The sequence below is a fragment of the Venturia canescens genome, chromosome 4 (assembly GCF_019457755.1).
Source record: "Venturia canescens isolate UGA chromosome 4, ASM1945775v1, whole genome shotgun sequence".
NCBI classification, from domain to species: domain Eukaryota; kingdom Metazoa; phylum Arthropoda; class Insecta; order Hymenoptera; family Ichneumonidae; genus Venturia; species Venturia canescens.
The window spans coordinates 6968640-6989662 of NC_057424.1; the positions used below are offsets into that span (position 1 = coordinate 6968640).

Sequence of the window (21023 nt, forward strand, 5' to 3'; positions counted from 1 at the left end):
CAAGTTTTCGTCGGTGGATATTGCGACGAGATGGCAAACATCAAAGTAGCCGTGAGAGTTCGACCGATTTCCGAACGGTATGTAACCAAAGCAGCACAAAAAAGTTGTGCATCTCTGTACAAAAATCGATGAATTGATTACAAATTGTTGATAAGATTTTCGAACGATTCAACCGGTTACCCGAGTCCTTTCGATCGAGTGTTTTTCTAAGGAATCGAACATGGAGAAAGCACTTTCGGGGGCTGACTTCGAAACATGGCGCCTGAAAAGGCTTGTGCGCGTACTCGTGAAATTCGAGTACGAATGCGCGTGTGCCTGAATATTCGTCGCTAGTACAGCACGTGAGGAGCAAGGTCAAGGTTTATGGAATATTCAATACTCTAAGTAACGAGAAATTCTCTTTTCCTATTTTTTTTTCTCATTTACGAAACCTCGGCGAAGCTTCGCAATTTCGATGATTGCAGGCTGATGGAATTTCCTGCTTTCCAGTTATCCTCGCCCTATTGACTATCGATGTGGAGCGAAGCACGTTTGCCAGCGAGTGATTTACGATTCGAGCATTAAAACGGTATTCGAATGGTCCCGGAACTAATTGTTATAGTTTTTTTTTTTCGTTTTCGAGGCGACTCCGCTTCGCTTTAAACATCTTATAGAACTCACTTTATTGGATGCTAGCGTCGAGTGAGGAATTCCCCAGAGCAAAACACTCGGTTTCCACTCAAAAATGTAAATAATAAAATATAAATAACCGATAAAACGCCCCGTTATCGAACCACTTATTTTCCTCTTTCTTCATCTATTTTTGAATGTTATTATGCTCGGTTTTCATCGCCCTTCTTGAATGGAGTCCGGATGCCGAAACGGGGCAAACAAGCCCGGTGCAGCTTCTCGTATTCGGTCTCTTAGCCATCGGTTATCTATATTTAGAAAGATCCGAGCAGAATGAAGGCGAAACGACCTGAACGAAAGCACGCGGAGAGAGTTTGTGTTCTCGGTTAGATCGTGGATAAGATTTTCCTAATATTTGACAAATTCTTTGGAGCTTTCTCGGGACGATTCGAGGGTCGGATTGATTCGATCGATTCGACGTTTCCGGTTGCACTGATCGACGAGGAATTGAAACATTCGCAAGATGAGCTGAGTCTCGAATGATGGTCGATGCTCTCGATGTGTCCCGGAGGTTGTCGTCATAATTAAAACGAATAGCATGGTGCTGCTCGGTTGGTTAAAATCTTCCGAATATTTCCCACGCCGGAGCCGAGCTCCGCTAAATTTGATTTACTTGAAAACGGCGGGGGAGAAAGTTGGAAGATGACAATTCGGTGTACCTCGAAACATCCGGAGTCTGGCTGAAGCATCGAAGGGAGGGGACGAGCGCGAGGAAAATCTGGCGAGCTTGACGAAGGTTTAACGACTCCAAAGGGAGCAAACAAGAAAAGACTCACATCCGTTCGAGAATAAACAGGGTAGCTTTGGCGCGAACGTTATCAGTCACAATTTTCCTCGCGATGTTTCTAAGGCTCGCTTCACGCTGGATCTCCAAAGATATTTTTTGTAAGCGAAAATGAAGGCTCTATGAATCTTCGTGAAGATGCGAAACGCATTTTGTCGACGTTGCGCGCAGATCTGAAGCGCGTGTGAGAAAAGTTGTTTCGCGTGTAACGAAGAATTTTAGATCGTTGTGTAGCACTCCGCGGAGCTAATTAAAGTTCGAGAAATAATCAGCTTCGCTTAACTACGGCCATTTTCATCAACGCATTATGCTGCCCAGCGGAGTTGCCTCGGCAAAGGATTGCCATCTTCTCGTAGTTTACTCCTTTCCGGTTATCAACTTCTCGTAGGTCCAGTTTGCACAGTAAAAAATCATCAAGTTTCTTTTAAGCGTGCCACTTTGTTATGGTTCCTCATCTCCTAAACGAGGAACGCGGCCATTCGATGTAATAAAAGTCCCGCCATTGTTGGAGATGCGGAGCGAAGAGGAAAAAGTGGTTAGAAATGAGGCCTCGAACATCTGCGAAATGACGGAAAGCGTGTCTGCTCGTCAAATATGTAAAGTACGATCATTGCACCGTCAATATATATATATATATATAAATACATGTGTAGATGTAAATAAATGTATATAAATGTATGACGAAAGTATAGAGTTGTGTGTTTCTGGGTTTACGATTTCAAAGGGTTGGTACAGTAAGTAGAAACGCGAGTGTATCACGCGAGCCAAAATGCTCTCACTCTTATTGCTCGTACTTTTGCCTTACTGAAGTGATAAAGCACGCTTAATATGAGAGAATAATGAAACAAAGTTATATCGTCTTGCAGAGTTGTTCGTAGCCTCATCTCCCTCCGAAATTTAGTTAAAACAGTCGCTCGTTATGATTTTAACACCTGTCATGCTCGAGGAAAACGAGCGGGACAAAATGGCTGCGCGAACGTACGAGAAGATGGCTCGTGTTGATTGATGAAACTTTTATGGCTTGAAACACTTTTGTCAATTTTTCCCTTTTTTTTGTTAAAGAATCGTTTCTTTGTTATTGCTGTCCGGAGGCTGAGGCAGGTTTTTTTCACACTGATGGATTTGGGAGTTTGAAAAAGGAGGTTTTCATTGCTTTTGTGTTAATTTCGAAAGCTCTTTTAGTACGTGAAACTAAATACTTTTGATTCATGGTGTAAATTTCAGAGCTTCTCGTTTCGTATCAACGTGGAACGCGATCGGGGCTCAAAGCCGAAAATGTTGTTGAGCTTTTTTGTACTCCATACGTGCTTCAGTGACACGAGGACGATCCGGACCTCCGCGATCTGTCCCATGAGCGCTTTAGTCTCGATGTTACGGAAATACAAGTTGTACACCGCGTGAACCTTGGCTTCGCGAGCTTGCGAGGTCTTCACACAGGGGAGGAAGAAAAATAAAAGAGATACGAGACGACTGGGCGCGATCTCGTTTCTCCTTTACGACCAGACGATGACTTCTTGACTTTGCCACGTACTGGGTGTCCTCAAATTTGTTTCAGACTCTATTTGTACATCCACAGATTGTCCAATTTTGGGCACCTAGTGTTAGGATTTATTTTCCTAGTTCGACGTTTGTGTCTGAGAGATTTTAATTGATGGGGCGATAGAAGAAATCACTTTGTGAATCTTGAATCGTTCGTCAGGAATTTTTGTTTTGCTGGAACCAATTTTCAAGTGCAAAATAAAAGATTCTCATTGAAAGAAAACGTTGGAATCGATTAGACGGGTCAACACAAAATTTCACGTTGACATTTAATTATGAAATTTTGGTAGATCGGATGATATTCGAACGAAAAAAAATTACATGACATGAAAAAGTTTGCTTTAGTATCCGGGAGAACGTTTGAACGATAATTTTGAAAATCAGTGATTTCCATGTTTATTTTACAATAAAATCATGACACTGAAAAACCATGACTCTGAAGTTTGCAATGTTGGAGTCCAACGAAATAATCTGAAAAAAATCTCCAACGATTCCAGTAATTCTCCAATTATGTTACCTGCCTAATTTATAATTCATAGTTACTCAATGATTCGTGAAATAAAAAATTGGCGAATGACAAATGTTGTTTTCGTTACTTTCGTTGGACTCCAACGTTGCAAACTTCTTGCATATTTTTTTTTTTTTATATTCATTTTAACTATCAAACTAGTTGACAAAAAAGTGGAAAATGATTCAAAAATGAACACAAGCCCTGTTGTTCCATGTAAATTTATGTTCTCTGTTTGTATTTTTGAGTGTATCCAAATCAATTAAAATTCTTATGAAAACACGAAAATGAGTATTATTATTATAGTTATCACAAAAGCAAACTTTATATATATGAAATAAGGATATTTTTTCGTCGTTTCTGTGCATAATTAACCACAAAATCATGAAAGGACAAACAATCAGATGGTTTTGACGAAATTCACCTCAACTTTTGACGTGAATATGCAAATTATTGGAAAAAACTCAACTCGTTGATCGGATGGTCTGGATTTTTTTGTGCTTTTCAGTGAAATTCATTTCACCGGTTCGGAAATCGTGGTGCACACGGAGGAAAAAGCAATTTCCCTGACGAATCTCAAGGTATCGTCGAGCAAGGCAGGCGACAGTCGTGAACGGACTCGAAGATATGGCTTCGACTATTGCTTCGATTCGTCCGATCCGAGGGCCGAGAAGTACGCCAGCCAATCAAAGATCTACGAGACACTCGGGGAATCGATACTTGACGTTCTCTTCAAAGGTTTCAATTCCTGTTTGGTGGCTTACGGCCAAAGTGCATCAGGAAAAACGTACACGATGATGGGCTCCAAGGTGACGATGATGAAATACGATAATTATTGTAGTCGATGAACTTCGAAAGATCGTATCGAGAGAGCGCTTGAAAATTTCCACTAATTCAACAATTTTTCAGTATTTTCACACGATCAAACATTTTTTTATTTCTCTATATTTACCGAATCATCGATTAAAATAACATCGTTAAATCACAATCAACATAATTAACGAATAATTAATAACGTTTCATAAAAATGAGAGTTATTGAGTTCAAAAAGTCGAATAATACGATTCATCATTGTAGGAAGATCCGGGATTAACGCCAAGAATTTGTGAAGGTTTGTTCCTTCGACTGGCCAAAGAAGGGAGCAGCAACTCGAGTTTTGACGTCTCAGTCAGGTGAGCCACGTCGTAATGACAAATGTTTGAAATTATATGAAATTATAGTGCTCCACGGTATGGAAAATTCCTTTATGGAGTTCAATTTCAAGCATATCCCCTTGATGCTTCGTCCCACAAAGGTTCGTTGCTGATTTAGCGAGCGTTCCTCTCAATGTTTTTCCTCGTATTATTTCTCTCCTGTTTCGAGTCTTTGATTTCTTCCATTTCCAAGAAACTTTATCGTTCGTTTTGCAACGATTTTCTGTGACGTTAGAGTATTTTGCTGCCATATTTCTGAAATTTTATTGCTGACTCAAGATTCAGTTTTACTCAAGGGCCGACTATTTTTCGAACGTGAAGAAAAAAGTGTGAAAACTGTCAACTACGTATTGATATACGTGCCTCTCTGGAAATTGTTCCACTCTCGATCCACCGTGGCAGCAGAATCACTCGCAATTAGGGTCAAAGAGCAATTTGACCCAGATCCGATGTGTTCGAGGAGATCGATGACCGACCTCTCGATCTTGCTGTCAAACGCGTGATAAAAAACCAAAAACGCCGGGGCTTGTGGCTGTGCGATCACGTGTTTCGATGAGCGTTTTGCGACTCCTCGGGGTGGGGGATCGTGTTTGGCGAGCTCGTACGAAGCTTCAGACAACTCTCTGATCGAGGCTCGAACCGAGGGGAAGAAGGAAGTGGCCCGAGTCAATGCCCCAACACTCTGAACACACTCCTGCAAGTACTTGCCTCGAGTACTCGCGGATAACTTTAAAGCTTTGCCTATACTACCAATGAGCATATACAAATATAACTCGAAAGTTGCTTCCTTGACACATATGCAAAGTGAAAATATGGAGAGCTCTTTATTTCCAGTCAATTTTTATTTTCGGGTCTCAAACGAATTGGACTTCGATAAAAAATTCTCCGACAAGAATAACACACTTTCTGCCGTGCAAAAGTCCCATTTTGTAAGAATCTATCGTGAAAAATCCATCGCAAAAAAAAGAAATCACCAAGTGCAATAGATTTGTTTTCGTACGGAGATGCGTACGATTTTTATTGACTAGCTGCCTTCGTTCGGTATTGCGAGGAAAATGCTGAAAAATGACGAATTCAGTCACGCGAAATGATTTTCAATTTCAGAAGCTGGAATGTGATATTGTATCTGTACCGAAAGCGATGCAGTTAACTCGAATATGCCAGAGAGTCGAATTGAATTTCCGGCTCTTACACACTATTGTCTGAGGTTCTTTTTCTTTGACAAAAGATGTATCGACGATTGAGAAGTGTACCATGCACGAGGGAAGAAGAGATACGAGGAGGAGAGAGAAAGAAGAAGAGGCACAACGAAGGTGGAGAGAAACGGCACACAGCGTCGTATCGAACCGATACGTTGGTTGGCAAAATACGTCCGTTTTGATATCTGTGGGAATGGTAACACATTCCTCTCGCTTCCCATCGAGTAAACGTCGATCCATACAAGAGCATACGTTCAAACACACTTATACTAATGCACGTTTGTTTGGGTTATATTACACTTGGGAGTAGCAAAGCTCGCGTTATACACGTGAATGTAAAGGGTGTCCAAGGAAACGGACGAGTGTAAACGCTCCATAGGCAAGATCCTTAAATTCCAAAACGAAAAGTTCTTTGGCACTTTCTTCTCGGACGCACCCTTTTCGAGTTATCGATCCATTCGAAACAGCCAATCGGGTGGCCCGGTGAGACGAGCCGGGCGGCGTCAGCGAGCGTTCGGCCCACACCGTCGAAGTGAGCGCTGCCTGAGAGCGGAGCGAAGGGAAGAGTAGGGATAGACGCGTCGCGTTCTGCGACCCTCCCCCACTTCCTTCCGGTGCACCGCATTGGCTGTGACAATCTTCGATCGATATCTCGACAACGGTGCAGCGAAGAGAAAAACGCCTGGGGAATTTTTCCCTCAGAATTTCGCGATCTTTCCATTCTGCAGATATTCGACTAACCATTTCGGACACGCGGTATATGCTGGTCTACGGAAAAGCTGAATCTGTATGACGCAACGAAACAGGTGCCGAGAAACGGCGTGGCTTTCGGTCAAGGTTCGCCTATCGGTCCGATATCGCATCTATTATTTTGTCAGATAATAGTGAATTTTGATTGGTCGGTGATATAACATTCGTGACGCGCTTCGAGTTTCGTATAGTGCCAAAATTCCAGGTAAATCTGAAGTTCACATATAAATACTTGATCTATCGCTCCACAGAAGATGGGGCACTCGCGAAAGCGTATGGAAAATTTAACAGTTCATTGCCGAGGAATGTACATTAACACGCGAATCCTTACTAGTTGCTGAAGAATTTGAGAAATTGCGGAAGTTCGCGCTGCTGGCTGTTCGAAGCTTGGGAATTCTGGGATTATTAATGAAACTGTGTGCAGCCGATTTTCGGTGAGTCATTCGATTTCGAGCTAGAATCAATTTGCTCGAATGTTTTGCGGTATTAGAGCCGGAACGAGCTATTATTTAAACGTTTATGCAAAGTTTAATATCTTGGGATGTCTTGGCTTTGCGGTGGATTGTTCCGAGCTCAATTTCCGTATTGCATTTCAACCTTTATCGGCAGTAATCACTGAAATCGTGAATAAATAATGAATATCAAAAATTGAGGCATCGTGTGCGACCCTGAATTTTAAACGAAATTCGACCCTCAGAAAGGAGAAGTCAATCGATGTTTTTACTGAAATAAGTCTTTGATTACTCGTAAATTTTTTCAAAACTTCCCATTGAAGATGCAATTTTCTCAGTAGTTTTGAAACAAAAAAACAAATTCGAATCATCGCGCACAATCTTTGACCAATTTTTATTCCCCATCACAAGTTTTTCAATTGTAGAAATAATTCGCAATTTCTGACAATATTTTCATTTGGATAATAAAATAGAAAAAAATTGAGCACATAAGAAAATTCAGAGGGCTGTTAATCCAGACATTTTTCTACTCCACATTTCTATTTTCTATTTTGGAGTTCTCCATTTTTAAAAGAGTTCCAATGTACCTAATGATATTATTTTTTGAGTGAAACGAAAAATATATGATAATTTTCGAGTATCACAGATCCAATCGAGACTCAAAAACTGTCGAAATCCAACAATGTTTTGTCGCTCCAAGAAAATTTGCTCCTTTTCCTCACGCCATATTATATCCGTGGCTGCGAAAAACAAGTTTTCGGTGATGCTTAAACCCCAAAACAGAATCGAGATATTTTTCGACTCTTGCAATTTGCGCATCAAAGAAGTCCGGGGTTTGGAATTCTTCGTGGAAATAGTTAGTTGCACTAGTTAAGCTTCCTTCGGTAGGAGCAATTGAGAGGTGAAGGGTAGGCGTGGGGCTGGAGCGTGGTATTAAGGCTGAAGAGCACGTGGCATTGCAGCACGACAGAAGCCACGAGAGTGGAGGGAAAATATTGTGTCTGCCAGGAGAATTCTGTTCGTGACGAAAGGGCTGGAAAGGGGCGGGGGGGGGGGGAGGCGGTTGATTGTAAAGGGGGTGAGTTCTAAGTCGAAGGCATATAACATTGCTTGAATACTCTGAGGCTTTTACCGGCTCTTCTACGTGGCCTCGATGTGTCTAAGCTCAGTGCCTCGTGACTCGCAATCCTAGTCGGACGTCGCAAGCTCATTGAACCGTTAGCCCTAAAGATCGTCGTAGGGTGGTAAGGAATTTCGACTCCTGCACAGTTTCCCTGTGAAAACGCTCCTCGAGCGGTGCCACTCGATTCATCAGAAGCGATTTCATTCGTTATTTCGTGCGATTACTTCTCTTTTGTTTTCCTTTCTGTTAATGATTTTCGTAACGCGAGTAATGGCGTTGCGACTCCTCGCTAATCAACAGGCCCGATCAAGTGCATGAGTGCTTTTTTTTTCGTGGGCTGTAAGCGTCGCGGGTGACAGGTAATCGAGCCTGGAATTAACCTCGTTTTTCCAGCTCTGCAAAACGATTTTTACACACTGCATTAGAAGTAACGAGCCTTTCACGCCGTTTCAATTTATTTAACAAATTTACTAATCAATCGATGTTTTTTTTATCATAATTAGGGATTTCAAGCTCGAGCTCAACAGGAATCGTGATCGATTGGTAATTTACGGTTTACAATTCTACACTCTTCGCGTAACCCAACCGAACAATGGCCATCGATTTGAATGATTACTCTTTTTCCATTCAATTTTTATTGGTGCATTTCGAATTCTGACATTGCTTTTGTTCGGAGCTCAATAAAAATTGAAGGGCTCATTACAGTTCATTCTCTCTCTCTCTCTCTTTCTCGTTGACTTTTTCAATCTTTTTCAAATCGAATGATCGTGTTCTCGTGGAATCCGAGCTACGAAACTTTCCTTTTAATCAAATCGTTAATTATTTTCTATCAAGTGTGATGAGACTCAAAAAAATCACAGTCGCGTTCTCAATAATTCAAATTAAGAGGATGCATCGGTCGGTATATCGCAACCGTGAGTGCGAGCAGAGCTGCAAATATCGAAATCGAAATTCTTTGACACCGTTTGACCGGAGCCTGCGCAGGACGATGACAAAAATCGGCTTACAGAGCCTTTTTTCAATCTGTCAACCCGTCTCAAAGAATTTCAATTTCGAAAATTCCAAGTGAGTTTAGTCGACTGATTCATACTCTTAATAGGGTGAATTTGGAAAAAAAAAACATTTATCAACGTCATATACTCAGCCGTAATCCTTCAACACTCGAAAGTATTTATTTCATTTTAATTTGGAATTTTCCATATATTTGGGGAAGAATTTGCCGGGCAAGAAGCATCAAAATCATGGTATTCGAGGAAGAAGTTATTGGGGATCAGTCAGGTGCGAAGGGAAATGGCGTGTGTGAGAATAATATGCGGGAGGGCGACAAAAGTACGAGGGAGAGGCGCGAGGGAGGGAGAGAAAAGAAAACGTTCGTGCTCTGCGGATGCTCTTGTCTGAGATATCGGTTCGAGATTTTTATATCGGCAACAGGGGTTTTATCGGTTGTCGTTTACGCTTTCGCGGGTTCAACTTCCGTGTAAACATTCCGTGTCCCTTATATTACGAGGGTGAAAGGCGGGAGGCGGCTCGGGGTAAGAAAATATTGGATACGTGTGATCGGTAAAATATTGTTTGTGTGGTCGACATAAAATCGTTAAGTGGGTCGTGCACCGAGGGATATTCAGCTTCGTATTTCGCAACGAGTGTGTTCTTTCTCTCCACCACCAACTCTTGTCCTGTTGTTCGCTGCATCCATGGAAAAGTACTATTCTCCTTCGCTCGCTTTCTCGTAGATCCTCCATTCGCCCTCCAAACCGAACAAACGATAAAGCGTCGCATATACATACAGCCTACAAATCGAACCGATAAAACTATCCAACTTATCTGATTTCGTCACGAATACACGGTGAACGGCGATAGGGAGAGCTCGGTGCTAATTTGGATCGCTATGGTTTTTTCACGACTCGCGGCTATCTTGATTGAAGAAAAGAAAATCAAAACGCGCTTATAAGCAGTTTGGATTCAATTATTTCTGAATATTCCTGGCACTGCGATTTTCTGGTTCAATCATTTTTTCAATTTCAGTGGAAATAATCATTTGAGGAATTTTGGAAAGCTGAAAGGTTCCGATACTGTCGTATGAAAATTCAAGTATCGGTTGAGCTCGACATCGAGAACGAATGCGCGGGGATGAAAAAGGCGACTTATAGTTTCGTTTCATTCGCGCGTCAGGCTCAATAATATGACTCGAATTACTTTCAAATTTCCTCGTCCTTTCGAATTCCGCAGTTACGATGGATTTTGTATTGTTTTTTTCATGCGTGATTTCGCTTTTTAATTGTTCCGACCACAACATTGATGCATGTTTCCATTTCCGCCGGTGTGGATGGGTCATTGGCGAAAAATGTGAAATAAAAAGGGGACGGGGAGCTGGGGGAAGAAAATATTCATAAACCGAAATAGAGATGCAAACACACGTACACGCGCCCAAGTAATAATTCTCCGTGATAACATGGCGGTTGGGAGGTGATGGAAATGGGACATGTGGGAATCGCTGGAACGTTGGATCGTCAAGAGGCTTAAAGCGAATGAAAAAAACCTAAAAATACAATACGAAAAATGAAAAATCTGCAGTTTTACCTGGCTCAAGCGGGCTTGACGAATGCACCACTTTATTTGAAGCCCCCATTGACGTTGTGTCTGCTCTCGACTGTTATATATTTTATTTAAACACACATATGCGTTTTTCCACGAGCTCGTATAAACTATGCATGCGGTCAAATGTTGATGAACACGTGGACATATTTTTCTGGCAGTCTCCAGTATCGAGTCCGCCCGGGTGTGAGCTTTTAATAACCACTGAAGGGGTGTCTCGAGTTCGGCCACGAGAGGTGTATGAATGGCCCGGTCGCACGGAGAGTTTGTCAAAATTCCCACGGGAACTGCCCTGTGAGAAAAAAATCCGTGAATTTCTGCGGGGGATAAAGTTTTCAAGGATTTTTAGTAGCGTTCAACAGTCGATAAGATATTAAGGTTGTTGCTTAGCATTTTTGAGGTGAATAGTTGTCTATAAAAATGTTTCTGTTTGTCGATGAATATCTCCTTTCAAGGAAAACTGATGTTAACGAACTAATTTTGGAGAAATTTAATGTCATTTCGTTGCATCGGTCGAATGGGACGAAGTCGTTACCTTCACACTTTTTTGCTTATATCACTCTTGTGAATGAAGAAATTCATTTGAAAAGCGACAGTTCGGATGATTTTACTGAAAAGAAGAGATAGTTTACCGACTTAAATGACAAGAAATCGCCGAAAATATGTGCCCGCATCACGATCATATCGGGTTAACTGAGACTGCGGCGTAAAAATGCGGCAATGTTGCAACTACGAAACCAACGCGGGAGCAATTCCTTGACAGGCAGTCATTGACATAATAACCTCCAAAAACGCCGGGCGAAACAAGTAACACGTACACAGTAACACGTAGCTGAGTACGAAGAAATTACGCAACGTTGCCAAACTTTGTCTTCATTTCAACGAAATTTTCAATTACCGAGAATACATTTTTTTCTTAAGAAAGTCTTGAAATTTTCACAGAGCTTGAATGGGCAATCGACTGACATGCATATCGAATTTTAAAGGGTTCGTCTTAATGGTTATTTATATAAATGTCTTTAAAAATGAATAAAAATACACAAGGTTATTGAGACTGTGCCTAAAAAATCGTTTACCTTTTCACACAACGAATGAACGCTTCTTACGAAGTTTATGAAAAAGTACATAATAACAATTGCTGAGTACGTAACGAAAATTTGGGAAAAAAATCGAAACGGTTGTCTAACTAGTGAGGATTCAACGAAATTGATAATGAGCACTCGTTTAACCTCACGTTCGTTTATTTCGGCATTATGTTTCTTCTTGGCTTGACCCATTCCTGTCCATAGCCTTCTACCTTTCTATTAATACTTTTTTCTTGATCCATTTCGCTTAGTGCTTTTTCTTTGCGCGTTCTAATGCGATTTTTGAAATAAAAAACTATAGTATTTTAGCCAGGGAGGCATGAAATTTCGGGTTTAGTCAGTGATGGATCCCCGATTAATTAATGGCTTGATAATTCCATCCGCCAAAAAAATAAATTGAACAAATTTATTTACAATTTCGAAATAACAACTCTGACTTTAATTAGGGGAGTAAAAATCGACCCAGTTTAGACACCTATAAAATACGATCCTATACGGGCATGATATAAATGATTAAATAAACGTATTTCTGAATAATAATTAATGTTATCATTCGCACACTCGACGATTTCGCATTGTTCATCCGAATGAATAGTAATCATTCAGTATGTTTAAGGTGGCATTGCTAATATTACTCAATGCATTAGCATAGGAGCTTTGTCTCTTACTCCCATCCTCTAAAAAGATTTAGCAACAATCTTAATGAGCGAGTGAGGGCGACGCTGAATCGACGGGGCAGGAGCAGAGCAGAGAGATAGCAGAGCACGCACGTTTTATAAGCGCATCACGAATTCGCCATTCCCGAGTGATTTCGTACATTAAAAACGAGGAATTGGAGCACGAAATCGCTGAGGACTTGTCCTCTCGAAATTTTGCAGTCGAATTGCTCTGAAGCGTTGCTGTGATTTTCATTTAGTGTAGAAATTCAGGATTATACGAGCAGCGAGAAATTAGAAAGATTATACGAATAAAAGTGCGCATAGTAGCGGCATATATTTATATCAATTTATAGCACGTGAAAGCGGCTTTTTCAGTGCTCATGAGGAGAGCGTACGAGTGGAACGTAAACGGAATAATGTGTGACGTGTGGGGAGATGCTCGATAAGCTAGTCCCAGCACCATTTTTATGTCCCGTGCGATCGCTCGCTGCTTCTTCCAAAATAGTTAATCGTTCGAATTTGTCATTTCGGAACAGGCCACTTCGCCCATCCGCCCGCCTCCTCCCAACCTCATAAACAACAGTCGATTTTTTATTCAGCTCCCCTCCACAAAATACAAATCCCACCTTTTGCTGGTCCACCGGATCACAAGTAAATCGAGTTAAGGGGATATTCGAATTTCATTGATTTATCGAAATTGCGATAACACCGAATATTATTGCAACAATAATATCCGCGTGTATCTTCGATTCGAATAAACCCGTGAATTTATTGGCTATCCCGGAATTCCCGATTAACGGCCCTCCACATTTATGCTTTCATTTGCACCCTTATTTCCTTCAACCCTCCCACTGGCCCTGCACTGCTTCGCTAAACTTGACTCGCAAAGGTTCCCTTGCAAACCGATCACGGTCAGATATATACTTCACAAAGCACACACAGCCTCATACGCACTATTTATATACCCATGCACCATGGCAAATATTCGTAAGCCTCGCCGTCATTTGGTGTGCAGGCGTTGCATCCCCGGCACAAAAGCCCCGCTGGGAAGCCTCGTTTCGTGCGGAAATGAACTTCATATACACGAATGCCCGGAGGACATATGCGGCTATACATACATGAATGTCCTCATTGGATATACCCTTTCTGACCAATTCTCTCGCGCTTCACGTGCAGTGATGAACGTTCTCATAATTGAACTCTCATTATAACGGAAATAAATAAAAAAAAATCATTATTTGAGAGCAGCTCGGGAACAATCGTTCGAATAATTATGATTAAATTTGCTTTACTCATTTACATGAGGATTTAATGATTTTCAACATTTTGTCGATTCGATGTACGATTTAATAATATTTCTATGAAATGTGAAAGTATTTTAATTGATATTAATCGGGATTATCAACGAATTGGGTGGGAATAAAATGTTAGGATATGACTAAAAATTTGAAGAGCTAAAATCTCGGGTTTATAAATTTCGAATGATAATACGGAGACGGATCAATTTGAGTATCGATTTTCCAAAAATTCGACTATCACTCTTTCGATTCATAAATTATTAGAATCAGCGATACTGTGAATATTCATTATTTTGAAAATATAGTGACGAAAGAGCGAATATTACTGAGGTTGAAATATTGAAACACCACCAAAAAGTTGAACGGTCAAAATAGCGAAACGCTAGAAAGTCGATCGACCGAAATGAAAAAATGCAGCGGGGCTTGAAATACACGCGCCTCACTCACTCACTTACTCAGATTGATGATCCTCAATTTGAAAAATCGCCATTTTGACTTTCGCCTTTTCGAGCCATCGCTATTCTGCATATCCAAGTTTTGTAGGCTCGAAAAATTCACTTTCGATTTTTTACTACTCTATATTCTGGTCTGTCTATAAAACAATTACTGTTCATTTTGAATTGGAACATAATTATGAACTTTTGACATTCACATGGTCTGTTAAAATCGCATTCGAAATGAAAACTATTGAAATATATATTTTCGGGTAAATACAAATTCAAAGAAGAAATTTTTGATTAAACACGCAATCTGCTGAATAGTCGATCGGGAAAAAGAATTTCGAATTACTTATTTTTCTCCAAACTGATATGTCACAACTTTTAAAATTTCGAAATATCGACCGTTCTACAATTCAGTTATTCGACATATTGAACCCCACCCAGCAAATTCAGAAATCTTGTCCGAGGCATTGCATTCTTTCAAAACTTTGAGAAATTTGAGAAAAATTTGGGAAAATGGAATAATTACTGAAATTGCAGTACAAAGCTTCCGAAAAGTAATTCACGGAACGACTGTCCACCCCGCTGTAGGTAACGTTCGAACGACCTAAATTTTTTGTTCATCGGATTTTTTAACCCGGGTGCCCTCGAGGATTTCATGAATTTAGCATAGCGTTAAATCTGCTGCATTTGTTTGCGCAGATTAAAATCGAGTGAAAATATGCTGCGATATATTCAGCGGTGGTGGGAGCAATTTCATCCAGTCGAGGATATATTTTTGATGAAAATAAATTCCTGATAGAAAGAAAACATTTTCGGTCGAAGCATTATCGAAAACTGTTTGTTGTTTAATATTCGATTGATTTTCCATGCAACCGGGGAAGCCTCGACCCCGCAGCGCACTCCTCCTCCGAATCGTTCAGCCTCGGCGTCGTTCGTTATTTCAACTTTACAGTTTCGTTCGACGTTTTCGATTGACCGAAAAATAAAAGGCCGCGAAAGTTACAGTTCGCAGAAAAACTAACATTGGCTTATTAAAAAAAAATATGGAAGCGTGTCGGAATCGACGGTGATCGTGAATTCGTAAAACCGTGAAAAAGACGAACGGGGTAAGCGGAGCACCAATTCCACTGAATCTTGATTCGAAATGTGAACAGAAGAAAAAAAGCACCACCGAGCGGGAAAATATCGAAAAGTTTTTTCGTTTCATGATTTTATTTGAGCATGCAAAAAAAATGTGCTCCTGTTCCGAGCACGTGTATTATGCAACGCCCATGTGGCGAGGTTTACAAGCCTTTTTTCTCCATTGCCCCAGGACATGTGGCTGGCCGGCCGAACTCTCTAAATTATACTTTTAATTAACAAAATTAAAAAACGCTGCCTTTGCCTTGGGAGCCTGGGGAGGGGTTTGCGGGGTTGAATGGTTAGGTTTTAGTTGCTCGGGGGCGGCAGGCGGAGGGGGTGGGAGCGAATGCCTGGCGTTTTGGCGGTGTACAGGCTTTAATTATCGGGTCGTGGCCAGCGGCGGCCTAGGAATGCGACCGTGCATGCACACAGGACGAAATGAGGGTTTGGAAAGGGGTGAAAGCAGGCGATGCGCTGCTTTTAGGCCGCCCTGCTTCGGCTAGATCCAGTGGGCGAACGATCCGAAAATTGAGTAAGTTAATCAAGACCGCTGCTAAATACGGTGTGCCAAACTTGAACCTCGGCCGAACGAGCTGTCGGCAACTCTTAATGAAAACTTACCTGTGAAAAACGTTTACGCCTCCGAAACGCCGATATAATAAAGCGTGAAAGAAAGTCCATGTCACCCATTTACCGCGGTAAGTCAAAGCCGAACGATCATAAGTTTTTGACTCTCTTTGAAAGCGAGGAAGAAAAAAGCTCAGGTTTTTGCCGGCCAAAGGTTCCGCTTCAATTTCGCCTTTATTTTTTATTATCAAGATCGATTTTTACTCTCTAATTAAAGATATAATCATTTTAATTAATGTCAGAGTTATCAAATCGAAATTGTCAATCAATTTTTTCAACTTATCATTCGGCAATGAAATCACAAGCCATTACTTAATCGGGGATCCATAACTGACTGAACCCGAAATTCCATTCGTCCCTGACGAAAGTACTCTAGTTTTTAATGTAAAAAATCGCATTAAAGAGCGCAACAGCGAAAACATGAAAGGAAATAGATCGAGCAAAAAGTATCAATAAAAAGACAGGAATGGACCAAGCCAAGAAGAAACAAATTGCCGAAATAAGCAAATGTGAGATTATACGAGCGATCATTACCAATTTCGTTCAATCTTTAAGGTAATATATCTTTATTACCAGTAAGACAATAGTCTCGAATTTTTTTTCAAACTTTCATTAAATATAATTGATTGTTATTGTGCACGTTTTTCATAAACTTCGTAAGAAGCATTCATTCGTCATAAGAAAAGATAAACAATTTTTTACGCACACTCCCTATAACCCTGTGTATTTTTCTTCATATTCAAATACGTTTATCTCAATAACCAACAAGACGAAACCTTTGAGATTTGACATGTAAGTCAGTCGTCTACCCATTTAAACTCTGTGTAAGTATCAAGACTTTCTCAAGTCGTGGATGAAGTACCTTAATCGGTGAATGAAACAGCGTCAAAGTTCAAATAAAACAAAACTGAGATCGAACTTTGTCGATTTTTCGTTAGTTCATAAACGTCCGAATGAATGACAGAAAACTGAATCTGATAAAATAAACATTTGAAATGAAATCACCGATGATTTTTCAAATTTCAAACCACGAAATACTCAGGATACTCATCCGTTCGATCATTCTTGTAACTTCCATGTAAAAGTTACCATCTTGTGTAAAGCTTTCTTATAGAAGTTGCGAAAACAATCCAAGCATGTTAGCTTGGTGCCCGCATAAAATATTTCTTCTCACCATCATGTTCTATTTTTCCCAATGAAACTCAACCATTTTCTAACGCTTTTATCCTTCCTGAATGATACGAAGAGATACATTTGAACTTTCATGAACATGTGCTTTTATGGAAACGAATAACGAGACAATTTATTCGTGTGCTTTCATCTGAGAAATAATTTTGCTAGGATATAACGTAAATTGTGATACACTGTCTCGTTAATTTAAAGATAATGCAATAAAAGCTCGGTTGGCAGCTTATGAAGTAAATATATATGTAAATATGATACATTTGTCTGGGATATAAGAAGGCAAGAACACTATCGCCTGACGTGACGACCGGAGGGATGCGTGTCTTCGTGTTTTCGCCTCCTTCTCTCTCTTTCTATCTCGCGTCTCTTTCTCCCTCCCTCCCTCCCGCTCTTTCGTTTTCTCCCTCTTCGCTGTCTAGAAATATACCATCGAAGTAGGAATGTTCTACCGAGGTCTCGCAGTGAGATGGATATTAGTTCTGACCTGAAAATTCGAATGGAGTAATATCACATTTCATAAACTCCGAACTGCCTTTAGCCACGACACTGATTTGTAAAAGTAACGAAATAAAGCTGCGAACACCGCTGGAGTGTCTCCTTCCTTTCAATTTCGTAAATAGAATGAATTTCCCTCGCAGAATTTAGATTCTATTTATTTCCTTCTTCTTCGATTGTTACAAAGTTGATACTGTCGAAATACGTTTCATTCACTCCCGAAGTGAATTTATGGGTGAGCGCGTGCAATTCTCTATGAACGAAATAATCACTGTGCTCGCGATTGTTTTCGTCCTCACGACTGACCGTTCGATAACAGAAAATTTGTCAAACCGTTTTATTTTCAGTCCAAGCAATAACTTTGAATCTTTAAAATCGTGGACCCAGAAAGACTTTTGCGCTGTACGAAAGAAGCGCGTTGTTTAGAAGACGGAACAAGATTATTGGACAAGAACTAGGCATAGAAGCCTTACGAGCGACAATAAATCGTTTTGACACGTCCAGCGTAAACTAGTTCAATCGAAAATCCAATTCATTCATTACATTTGCGAGCTCGAGGAGCATTCCGAGTTTAAAAAATGAGAGAATGAAATGCAAATTATGAAAAAACGAAATATGAATATTTTAGTTACAGTTTGATTCGTCTCTGAATAGTAATAATTATGCTATTTCGTGACTCTCATACTCTGGCAAAAAAAGTGGTGCTGGCTTGAAATATTGTACAGGAAAACAATTTTTCTTGAATTTCAGTACGAGAAATACGATTTTTTCTTCGTTATGCTCGAATTGTTCGACTGTTCGTAGAAAAATGAATTGAGTTCCTCGCCGATGAATCCGCACTCCGAATATATAAACATCAAAACATTTCGATCGCCTCATCAATGCGAGTAAGTTCGACGGGACTAAGCTCCGCATTTAGAGAGACGAGAGTAAATGTTTTCGAACATAATTCAAGCCCGAGCGAGAAAGTGAGAGATCGCGAGGTTGCTTTACAAACGAGAAAAAAATAAAGAAAAATGAACATTAACCGTGTCGCTGTGTACATTTCATGAATAAAATAACGGAAGAAAAATAGAAAAAGAAAAGAAAAAAAATCATTGAAAAAATAAATATGCATGCAGTCCGGGGCGGACAAATGAAATTAGCAGAAAGAATTTTCTCGTAAAAATAACTGGCTAGCGACAAAAACGGACAGGTGGAAATTAAGCGCCGAAAATGTCGACGAACCAAGCTCGAGATACTCGCCTATCGGCCGTGAGCACACACCCGAATAGTCCACTTATATATGTTCATATACATGCACGAGCATATATACAAAGAATGAAAAGAGTGCCAACAAACGGTTAAAACAGTCGGGCGAGCTGTTAAATCCATTTTGTTGGGGTCAACGATTTCAATTTTCAACGTGGTTTGCAAGACGCAAATAACAAGAGTCGACGAGGCGAAAATTCCACACACACACACACACACACACACACACACCACCCACTCCCCAAGTGATTTTCACGTCGATCACATCAGAGCTGGAATTCCTATCTATCGTGGACGGATTTTCAGATTCTATGCATTTTTAACGATACGCTCGAGCTTTCAAAAAGAAAATTGGGTCGGCCGCGTACCGCGCAATGCCAATCCATTCGTCTCTTTTTCCTGATGCGTGCTTCTGTGTATTTTTCGTATCGGAAATGAAAATAAAAAAATGACTGGATAACTGGACATGGTCGATTTTTGAAATACAACTATTTCAATTTGATTATTTATTTACATTTAACGTGGCTTCGTACTCGTTCGCTCCTATGTATTTTTTCTTTTTTCTATTTGATCTCGAAGTTGATCGAATATCGTAACAGCCCCCGATTCTCTCAGTCGACCCGAACGATTCGAGTGGAGAATTCTATTTCTGCGGATTTTTTTCGAACCGCAGCGCGTTTGTTGCCCCAAATTATTTTAACAAATGGAATTTTTGAAAAAACAAAACTGTTCGATCGTACCCAGAGAGAATGATGCTGAAAACAAACACTTCGTTTTTAATTTCACGATGAATTACATTCGATCCTCCTGTAAATTGCAGTTGTTATGTGTGTGTTTTAGCATCGCATGCTTCTAGCGCCAAATTGTACGAATTTTTTCACTCTCTCTCTCTCTCTCTCTCTCTCTCTCTCTCGCTCAATTCGGTATTTACGTTACCGTCGAAATGTCAAAGGCGATCGATCGTTTAGTATTTTATTCAATTGCCAGTTCAATCAAAAGACAACCGAAAACGAGAGCTTCGTCCGAATCGGAATCGAAGGCTCAAAAGCGTTTCGAAATATTTTTTGAATGATGTGGAAATTTCGTCAAATTTCCACACGATATTGTTTATGGTTTAATGACTCGCTGGAGCAGCAAGAAACAAAACGTAGTAATATTGTCCATAACTCATTTACGAACATTTGTTTAATGCGGATTTGCATCCGCTGTTTCGAAAGAGTGAATCTAATGAATAATATAATGCGATGCAGGTTCGATCACTGGAAAGCTTACCAAAGGAAGCTTTTCCGATAAAGCCTTCAGCTACTCTCAATCGATTAATTGATCGTACTCATCGATCAGTAGTGGCGCTAAGGAAAGGCCTAACTGACCCCCATCGATGCACCTCTTCCGTGCATTTCTGCCTTTCAATTTGCCATCGTTTCCCCGTTCATATATGGGACCTTCTATTTCAACAGCCTCGACTTCCTCCTGTCTTTGATCTTTTCGAATTTTTAACAATCTTGACGCTCATCCGGATCTTCGACTCGAAAGAAATTGTTCGTTTGGGATTATCTCAATTTTTCGATTGTGATCAAAACCTTGCAAATATTCGTTTCTAACGACTTCGACTGATTTTTCTTGTTTAATAGCAAAACCCGATTTCTTATGAAAATTTTGAAAATAATATACTTCGCGCAAGCAAAAGCTACGACAAAAAGTTAGTTTTCCAAAAAAAGAACAGAAGAAAACGACAAAATTCATAATTCTCTGATCGGAAGCTCGTCAGTTAACATGGAATGACTCACAAGTATTTACACGCGTCGATCTATGATACTGTGATTCCAACCGATGAGCTCACGTTTCCACACGATAATAGAAAGAACAGAGGCGCGTCATGCTACCTCGATAATCAAGCCCTGTAATCTCATATAAAAGCTCCGAGGATACGGGTTGATATATACACATATTTATAGTTTCAGAAATTTCTCTGGCAATACTAGAATTGTATCGAGCTAATGAAGTAATCGCAGGTTACCCATAATGCTATTATTCGCTATCCGATTA

The 21023-nt window shown here is 40.3% G+C and overlaps 1 protein-coding gene across 1 annotated transcript in view; it reads left to right on the forward strand.

The window, feature by feature from the left end:
* Window positions 1–2372: 2372 nt before the first annotated feature.
* Window positions 2373–21023, forward strand: part of LOC122409071 (uncharacterized) — a 32438-nt gene continuing 13787 nt past the window's right edge. Inside the window, exons 1-3 of the mRNA XM_043416312.1 lie at window positions 2373–2431; window positions 4009–4309; window positions 4578–4672. Coding sequence (XP_043272247.1) covers window positions 2373–2431; window positions 4009–4309; window positions 4578–4672 — 455 coding nt within the window. The remainder of the gene's footprint in view (window positions 2432–4008; window positions 4310–4577; window positions 4673–21023) is intronic.